The 9,878-nt window shown below is 39.9% G+C and overlaps 2 protein-coding genes across 3 annotated transcripts; both read right to left on the minus strand.

The window, feature by feature from the left end:
- Positions 1–267: 267 nt before the first annotated feature.
- Positions 268–4,099, minus strand: zgc:153990 (uncharacterized protein LOC768125 homolog). Of its 2 annotated transcripts, none has more exons than XM_068331806.1 (5): positions 3,865–4,099; positions 2,962–3,138; positions 2,387–2,794; positions 1,334–1,387; positions 268–1,231 (listed from the first exon to the last, which is right to left on the minus strand). In XM_068331806.1, the coding sequence occupies exons 2-5, from the start codon at positions 3,086–3,088 to the stop codon at positions 813–815; spliced, it is 1,008 nt and encodes a 335-aa protein (XP_068187907.1). In that variant the 5' UTR covers positions 3,089–3,138; positions 3,865–4,099; the 3' UTR covers positions 268–812. The 2 variants fall into 2 exon arrangements, with proteins under 2 accessions (XP_068187907.1, XP_068187906.1); XM_068331805.1 differs by having other exon boundaries at positions 268–1,249.
- Positions 4,100–4,282: 183 nt separating this feature from the next.
- capns1a (calpain, small subunit 1 a) lies at positions 4,283–9,084 on the minus strand. The gene is made up of 11 exons (XM_068330849.1): positions 8,949–9,084; positions 8,203–8,259; positions 8,074–8,116; positions 7,900–7,992; positions 7,760–7,817; positions 7,539–7,603; positions 6,714–6,782; positions 6,224–6,302; positions 5,872–5,988; positions 5,687–5,745; positions 4,283–5,568 (listed from the first exon to the last, which is right to left on the minus strand). The coding sequence occupies exons 2-11, from the start codon at positions 8,247–8,249 to the stop codon at positions 5,542–5,544; spliced, it is 657 nt and encodes a 218-aa protein (XP_068186950.1). The 5' UTR covers positions 8,250–8,259; positions 8,949–9,084; the 3' UTR covers positions 4,283–5,541.
- Positions 9,085–9,878: the final 794 nt, after the last annotated feature.

The following is a 9,878-nucleotide window of genomic DNA, read 5'->3' on the forward strand; positions in this document are numbered from 1 at the left end:
GGCTTCTAAAACAGACTGTGCAGCAGAGCCCCCTACTGCAATTCATGCAAACCTGACCAGAACCAGTACATCCTGTCCAGGTCAGACAATTAAGGGGCAAATAAAAAAAGAGTTTGGAGTGGAAATGATCCTTTAAAAAGATTTAAAATGTGTTTACTAAAGTGAAATCAGGTCATTTTGATCAACAATACATCAAAATATCATCTTTAAACCAGATAAAGAGACCACCAGCTGCAAATATGTTCTGTTTAAATTACATGAGGAGTTTATTCAATATGTAACTGAACTTTTTCTCACTTCCATTTTCAAGTGTTTATATTTGCAAGGTAAAAAAAACAACAACACAAGTCAGACAATTACATACTAAACAGATACGGGTATTTTCAAGAATCCTCCTCAGCTTTCAGACCATATGATGGTCAGGTGCGGATATTCACTCACCATTACAGTACTAGTGATCACCTGCAGACACTGACACTGGGCTTGTGCATCATGTCAACAGTATAAGAAAGTAAAGGCTTTAGATGTGGTGTCAGCATAATAAAAACAGAAGTGATGGACTATCACTGTCAGTAGTAAAAAACAAACAACCAAACAAAAAAACCCACCAGTTTTTCTCCATTTCCATGACCTCACAGAAAATAATTCATCATTAAAAGGTTTATGTGAATATGGTCCTAATACAACCACACACAACCTGTCAAGTACTATGAAAGAGTCACCAGCAGTGGAACCAAAAGGAACTCGTAGGTTCCTGCACCTGTAAACCAACTATGCAGTCAGTGACGTGACTTGATGTGTTTTTCGACTTGCTATAACGCGGGCCGTCCATTCAGTTTGTCATGCATGAGCGCGATGGCTCCTCCTGTGAATTCTCTGAGAGCCTGCACCGTCTCCCGCTGGAGCTGCAGCGACTCGCGGACAAACTCCTGCTGAGTTTCCGCCAGCTGCTGCACCGACTCGGATAGAAGCTCCAATGATCGTGAAACTGTCTCCAGCAGGATGTTGGTGGCGTGCTGCTCTTGTAGGCTCAGCGATGCATTGAAAAGCAAGCTGTCTCTCGTGTTCTGTGACGGTTGGCCCAGCAAAGGAATTGTGGGTGATGGCACCGACGGTCCGGAGGATGTCTGAGGTTGTGATCTTCTCTGGATGCCGTTGTTTCCTTGGTGATCTGTTGGTTTTGTTGTCAGAGTGGGAGGAAGTATGCCATCCTTTTGGTCATCGTCTGAGTCTGGAAATGTGTCAGCATCTTGAGTTAAAGAAAAGACTCATCAGTGTTCTGCTATTACTAAAAACAAGGTCACGTCTGTCTTGATTTATACCCGCAACTCACCTTCTGTCACAGGTAATTCATACTGCCCATCAAAGGGAGGCTGCGATGAGTCTCCTGCAACATTCGAAAATGAGTCTCCCTGGTGCCAGACACTGATAATTTATAAATATGAGAACACATGAAGAAGTTCACAGGATTTTTTTAAACCTGATGTGCTTTTCAATGATCAAACTGTATAAATTTGCTGGACAAACAGCAGCCAATCGAGCCACAACACAAGATGCAAAAGAGTGTCAGTTAATCTATTAACTATTCATCGGTGTGTTTTGGATGAAGTATGAAATAAAGCAATCATTACCATCTCATGGGAACACAGTTGCTATTTAAACAGTGGCATTGTCTTTAGTGACGGGAAGGCATGTGACCTTTTGGAAGTAAATTGTCTCGCAAACTTATGTCCATTGAATATGAGCGCAACTGTAACTTATGAAGACGAGGAGCTGCTGTGCAGCCCAGTGAGTAGAAGAACTGGTGATTCTCTCAAAATGCAGGATACCAATAAAATATGCAAATGACTGCAGCAGAATGGCTGAAATAATATATTACTGTGAAAGATATTGCTTTGCTTGCAGCTCTTGAACAGCAGCAAAAAAAATTAATAGATCTGCTTCCGATTTCGGAGTAAATCAGCCTTCCTCCAAATAGATCACAGATACAGGTGAGGTGTTCATGCGGATGTGAGACTGTGCATCATTCAAAACAATTAGTGTGGGTGGGTAGTTACAAATGTATGTTAAAGTTTATGATCTTAGAGCTAATGTTTGCATCGTTATTGTTTAACGGGCGGCATGTGGGTAAAGCTCAAAGCGACAGGAAAAGTAGTTTTAAAAGAAGAAAAAAAAAGCATTCTACTCCCTCAAGATTGCAACACACCCACAATGCCCCCATCTTTAATGCATTTGAAACAAATACTTTCATGGGTAAACGGATGGGTGGAAATGTATTTGCAACTTCCACAGTGTGGCGGGAAAAACAAAAGTATCAGTGTGCAGGTAGCCATAAATAAAGGCTGATAACAATAAAAAAATTTAATGTTTGGCTTCATGCACTCACTTGTGCTGTATGACGTCGATGCCATTTCCAAACCACCATTAGGAGAACCTTGCATTCCAATCATATCATCCTCATCCATTTCTTCCTCCTCCTCAGGCACATCGTCATCATCTCCCAGCGGTCCAAAGTCACCTGTGTTTTGGTCTTCATCGCCCATCTCTAGAATCTGGAGCACTATTTTCTCTGTCTGATTAAGGTCTCTGGAAAGACGCGAGTTGAGACCCCTGTTGGGTACCGTCCCTGACCGCATGGCAGCCACTTTCCGTTTGGTATCACACTTTAGATCTGACCATTTCTTGATGACCTCGATGATCTCACGCTGACACTCTCCGATTTCATTGACGCGTGCGGTGATCTCTGCCCATGTGCGCTTCTTCATGTCTGTTGGCACACCACGATTAAATTTACCTTAGGGGAGAAAAAGGAAACAAGTTTAGTCACAAGTTTAGTCACAGCATCATATATTTATTCACGGGCCCATTGTCACTACCACCGCATACATTTTACTAAACCAAGCCAAAGCCTAAAAGGAGGTAAATGACTCCTAAACACATGGAGAACCTGAACACACTTACCCACAACAACCATGCGATGCTTCCTCACTTCATCCAGCAGTATGTGGACTTCACTAAAAGTGAAACGAGCTTTCCGTTTCTTGAACCGGGCAGCGCTGTCATGGTTGTAGTACATGGGTGAGGACATCCTCCAGTGTCAGTAGGTATCCAGCTGCTCTGGATTGACTTCTGCTCCAGCTTCAGTTGGATTTTACACGAAGAAAGTGTTAATGCAAAACCTTCTCGACTTTAATTTGGTGATGCACACATTAAAAAAAAAAAAAAATTATAAATGCAATAATAATTTTGAAACTCTGCCTGAGGGTAAAACACAAACAGATGACTTTGTGCTTAAAGTTAGTGCTGATGCAGACTTGATAATCATTACACTCCTGCAGGATCAGTAGTTGGACGGGTTAACAAGTAGATTTCTGAATGGATACTCACTCCCATTAAAACATTTAACCTATTTAGATGCATAAGTAAATATTCTCGCATCGTTATGCAGGGAAACAGTGTTTGATGATGAACACAACATTGGCACACAGGTGAATGAACAATGGACCAGGCTAGATGTGCTTCACACACTGGTTAGCTAGCTACACCTGGAGCCAACTCACAGCTACAGTCAAATCTATTACTATATTTAGAATCAAGATTTATCTACAGTATCCTTATTTCTTAAAAACTATTTATTGTCTTTTTATATTCCTAAAACAGTCATGTTATTTTCACTTTGCTGGTTTCAGTGAAGTGTTCAGCTGAACCCACTACCAGGTTAGCTCTCTCTGCAAGTCAAGCATCGATGGCTAACGCTGTTAGTCTGAAATGGGGCATTGAAGCACTTATGTCGGATAGACTTCTTACTTCCCCGAGACATTTTTTTTTAAATTATAAAAATAGATACTGAAATGGAGAACATACCCCGAATCGAAGAAATTATGTTTCGATCCAGAAAAGGAGCGATAAACTTCCTTAAGCGGAAAGATACCCACCGTCAAGCTAGCGGCTACGAGGCTAACGTTACACAAGATATCCGGTTAGCTTTGTATGTTATTAGAGCGGTAAGCTGTATAATTACCAATGGACATATCATTAGTATGATCACTGTATGTTAACTTTAAATGTTTACTGTACGTGAAACTTATAATTACATCGCTTCATTTTACGTCTTTTATTTTCTTGTATTATTGTGCTTTTATTTTGAAGAAGTCTTTTTCCGGTAGCGAAAACAACTCGGGCAGCAACAACGAATTACCGTCAGTTCCGGCCGGTGGACACCAGGAATTCTTTATATAAAAAAAATTATTACTAATTCACACTTGAGATTGAAAACAAGCCAGAATTTATCACATCTTTTTATTCCAAGCATTTTCATGATTGGCTATTAACTACAGTTAAAAACCATTTTAATAGTGGCACTACTTTCAGCATGCATTTGAGTTATACACACACATATATTATTCATTCAAATATTGGGCACTATCTCACGCCAGTAAATGCTCAGTGATAGTTGAAGTAAACTGTATGCTGAAGAATAGATAGTGCTCTGGCAGTTGTACAACCAGCATTAAACATTCAAATGAAAAATATCAGCTTTTCCAAACAAGGTATTTGTGAGAGATACACAATTACAGCAACAGTTGAATGCACTAATCATTATGCTGCAATCTTTTTAAAATAGACTGATTTAAGTACATTTCCTTTAATCTGCAAACAAATGGGTAAGCTGCCTTACACTGTTTTGATGACCAAGAATCTCATGCTTGGAGATGGTCTCACAGAAACACTGACTGTGACTGGGATCTTAAAAATTGTTCCCATTAGTTGTGAAAGTCTCAAAAGACAAACCCAGATGTTGACCCAGATTAGAGTCCTGGCCAGGCTGACAAGTTTTCTTCACACTTTTCCAAACAGTCTTTTTATTTCTGTGGAACTTTAGATTGTTTTTCAGAATTTAGAATTTCTCTGAAATGCTTGAGGTGCACAATGCGCCATTAAAATTTAAAAACGCATAAAAAAAGAAGAAGAATGAGTCAGTTTAAACAAGTCACAGTTTCGTATCAGTAACCTCTGTTCATTCCAACAGCTGTGGGCCATAAGGGACATTTGATGAAGGGACTGGTTTTCAGAAGGCATCAAGAAATTTCACTTTTTTATTTCTGTGAAACTGTCCATGCTATTTTAGCATTATCGGTCAAAAAATAAAGTAATATTCCCCCCCCCCACCGACATGAAACCAGCCACTTTGATATAATGGAGGCCTTCACATTATTTGTTTTTCACTAATCTGAAGTAGTGTCACCTTTACACACCTGAATTATGTTTAGGACTGGACTCATTCAGTGTTGATCCACAGCTATGGTCCCACTGTGAGTGCAGGTTTTCACTTTTCTGTGTTGCTAATACTGTTAGGAGTTGATTATTTTTTGTACAGTAAACAATCTTCAACTATGGCATAGAGTCAACACCGTAAATAAACCTGCACACAGAGGGGATTTGCTGGATAACAGGATGCTGCAGTGATGGGGACAAGACTTAATGAAGTACGTAGACAAAACGAGTGGTTCTGTATGAAGAGCAGGGCGGAACCCGTCGGACTCAAGAGTACATGGTCAGCTGAAGCCACTGAAAAAAAAAAAGAGCACAAGGACATGAGAGCATGTTGATGTCAACTCCAGGAAATATAGTAAAAAATATTCCAGTGAAACATCTGTGATGGTAACGATAACAGGCATCGCTTTACCTCTTGAACGCTGAGTTTGATGGTTCCATTGTTATCCTTATCCAGGGTTTTGAAGGCACCTGTATGACAAAAGAGAAGATGATCCCTGTGAGTTATAATGTGATCAGCATTATCGCCATCCAGATAAAGCCGCACAAGCAATAAGTGAAAAATCAATGCATTTAAGACTGTGTTCTCCAACTCACGGCACATGGCATCCAGCCTCACAAGACAGCTAATATAGTTGTCAAAATCCATGTTTCCGTTATCATCGCAATATCTGCGAATCAGCATCTGGAACAGCTGGTCGTTCAGAGGGAAGCCTGAGGAAGAGACGCAGCCTTTAGCTGAAGGCAGCTTCACACACAGAGGTAATGAATCAACAGCTGATGACAATGATATTCTGATTCCATTGAGTAGTTGGAATACTGATTGAGCAAATATAAATTAAGTTAAAGGGGCAAGTAATTAAAATATGTCACTAGGAGCTCAGCAGGAGTGTCACAACTGTTTATCACTGTTTCCTCGCAGCCATTAGTTGCGAGAGAAAAAACATACCAGCAGCTTTGAAAGCGTTGGGCAGCTCATCTGCACCAATGGCACCAGAGCAATCTGCGTCATGAGATTTATAGATTCCCTAAACAATAAAAACAAAATTCAAGCATTCAGGATTATGGTTTGCAAATTTGTGCTCTAATGCTGAGGTTATCTGTAGACTGTGGGAGTCAGGAATGAACTCGACAGAATTTTACGGCTTCCCACTGGTGGAAGCTTTTCTTGTGCAGTAGATTTCATTCCTCAAGCACTAAATACACACCCTGCCAGCAGTTAGGTTGCTAAAGAGTCAGTCGACTTTATTGTGTGTAATATACTATACAAATTATTTAATGTAGAAGATTTAAGCAATAACTGATTTCACTAAAAATCATTCATAATGTCAAATAACTGTTATGATGCTTTCTGCTGAAGTTTTTTTTAATGTTCTCACAGACCACAGGAGCTTTAAAAAAGATGTGCGGAGTAAAGGAAATAAGCTTTCTGTACTCGCCTGCCATTTCTTTATGTTGTTCCAGAGGTGTTTGAACTCATGAAAGCCCAGTTTACCAGTGCTGTCACTCTGAAATAGCATTAAGGAAGACAGGCAGCAAGTCATCAAGACCACATCTTAGCAAAAATGTTGCACAACTTTTGGTAAGCTGTATTTACCTAAGGCGTATTTTCAGCTGCCTTGCTTGTTCATGTAGCAGTAAAAACTGAATATAAATATTTTAGTTTGCAGAGATGATTTAGCAGAGATGCTAAAAAAGTAAATTTTTGTAAGCCTAAGTAGAATCTCAAGCTCCTCAAGGTGGGAATGACCATTTTGTCCATTAATATGTGGCATCTTACCTCTTTAGATTCAACAAAAGAATTGCTAATTGATATGTTATTTCTTTACAACAGGATGTGCGCTGCATTACAAAGCTACGTCCAGCTAGAGTCATGCATAATGAAACATCACAGAACCCCATTTGTGCTGGACAGAAGACTGAACATTATCTATGAATGTATTGAGACAAATCAAAAGTACTGTTGTGTTGCACGCTGCAATAATCCAATGGGAAGAGTAGGAGGAAAAAGAGCCAATCTTACATAAAACATGCCATCCAACATCCAAACAGTAATAAGACAGCCATGAAAATCTGTACTAAAACTCATCGTTAAAATGTCTGTCTTCAGTTTTAATGTGCCGTTGGTTGCCGTAGAGTCTGATGAGACCACACGCAAATATTTTACAAGCGACTGCCGAATCTTTTTACCGTGTTGTCACTGCTAACATCATTCTGTCATCTGGATTAAACTACACAAATTCTACTGATGATTTAAAGGATACATCCATGACTGCCACCATGCTCCTGCAAGACTCGATGCTGAAGCCATCTGTCTTCAGGTCTTCATCTGAAAAACAAGAGTCCCCCACCAGGTTGTTCATTACTTTTCAAGACACAAAAATGTACACTGATTTTGTGTATGTAAAAGTCACAATACAGTTGTGTAAGAAAATAGTATAATAATCCACACTGGATTTGTGAGTAATCTAAGGACATGTCTTACGTTTTGAAATGATTCTGTTGAGGATGTTCTTCAGCTCAGACGGGCTCACCTCCATGTCCTGCAATACAAATGTTTAAAAACACAATATGATAGACTAGATAGAAAGATATACAGACAGAGAGACGAGTCATAACACTTACATCTCCAGCGAGTTGCTGAAAGACTCTGCGAAACTGTTTCTCCTCATCACTCTCATGCTGCTCTGCATATACAGCTGGTCTGCGTGGTGGAGGCTGCCAGGAAAAAAACGATAACTTCAGCATGGAGAGTTAGCAGGACAGTGAGGGAGTTGCGAAGCAATGACCGTTACTCACAGGATCAGAAGGGAAAAACTGGCTTGGATCAAAGGTGCCGGTGCTAAAAAGGGAAAGAAAAATGAGGAAACATGAGATCACAAAAATCACCTCTTTTGACTTGGACTCTGAATTTATGCAGATTCTCACCTTAAGACATTGACGAGGCCACTTAGAAATCCTTTCCCAGAAAACATCTTTTGTCAACTGTGTGAAGAATTCAAATAATTTGAGGTTATCATAAAAAAAAAGGTCACTTGTGGCAAGTGGAATGCAATAAAGAGAATTATTTCAGTCACTCTTAATCCTCTCCACGATGCATTCTGACGTTGGTGTTTCAGTGACCATCCAGAGCCGCTATGGCACTTCCTGTGTTTTCTTGGATTAATTAGAGGCACACCCACCTCTTGAAAACTTTTCCTGTTATGGAAAAACATGCAATGCCGCACCCAGTCCGCGATAAATAGATCCCTTTTGGAAAAAGGACACCCTCTGTGTGACACGGTTTATTACGACTTGTTTAAATCCCAGAACAGCGTGCTAGTAAATAATACATTACCTAAAGTAACGGAGTCACTGAATCAGTGCTGCTGTAAACGTTACAACATGACTGTTGCGCTTCAAATTCGCCTTTTTGGCAGCTAACTTTACATCGTGGATGTAATGTTATGTAGTTAGATACTTACACAATGTTCAAACACAGTTTAAAACTAATAAAATACAGATTTTGAAAAGCGCGTTGACGCTAGCTTGAGCTACAGCTTAGCGCAACCCCAAATTTAGCATCGGCTAACCTTATTTTGATGCTCAAATTTTGCAAAACTCGGGATTGCCTGGATTAATATCTGATTTTAAGGTACACGACTGTTCGATTATGTGAAATAAGTAATATTTACCGTAATGCAACGAGGCTTCACTGAACTTGACAGCGGGGTTATTTGGCAGCGCTGACGAAAGATTCTAGCTAGCAGGGGCCCCCAGTCAACACGCCCTGACAAAGATGAGCTGAAAGATGAGATGAGTACGTCTACGCGTTTCCGCGTTCGTTTTGGGTTTCAGTCAAGGTTATTACGTGTGCAATGTCACGTGACATTTGTTTACCTGTACATAAATTCATTTTTTTGGCTGAACTAAGAGAATGTTAAGTGCTGTAAGTTTTCAAATGGACGTAGATATAGAGGTAATCTTGTGCATAATGTTCTGCAAATGAGTCTTTCGAAAGCAAATGAAGCTGGAGAATTGCATCAGTCAAACACAGCAATGAACAAGTCAACCAGAGAAAACTAGAAGATGAATACAATGTCACACCTGAGGAACAACATGGCAAAAGATAAGTGAATGAGTGCAGGTTTTGAAATGTATATAACTAGAAAGCAGCCATCTGAAGGATATTTATATCAGTTGTTTTTCTGCAAACCTAACTGAACCTTATTTCATGTTTATATAATACATATTTATTGGTTACTTGATATCAGTTTCTGTTCCTTCCATTTACAGACAACTCATCCAGTGTGACCGGTTTATTATAAAGTGGACACAAAAGTGAGCATTTCCTTTGTTGAAGAGTGTCATGCATTTATTTTATGTCTGATGGGCACACACAATTCACACTGACCATCTTCTCTATTTGTTATTGTCCGTTTTGGATGAAATCGAAGGAGTGGGATGATGTATTTGTGTCAAAATGTGGGGACTTGGGTTTTCCATTTCCTCTCTGCTAATCGTTACTGAATGCAACAGGAAGGAAGTCAACTTTATCTTCAGGAGCTCCTCTGCTGACCTCAGTTGGCCCTTAGACCCTAGTCTGAGTCCTCACTGCATTGTGG

Source organism: Antennarius striatus, chromosome 13 (genome assembly GCF_040054535.1).
Source record: "Antennarius striatus isolate MH-2024 chromosome 13, ASM4005453v1, whole genome shotgun sequence".
Taxonomy (NCBI): domain Eukaryota; kingdom Metazoa; phylum Chordata; class Actinopteri; order Lophiiformes; family Antennariidae; genus Antennarius; species Antennarius striatus.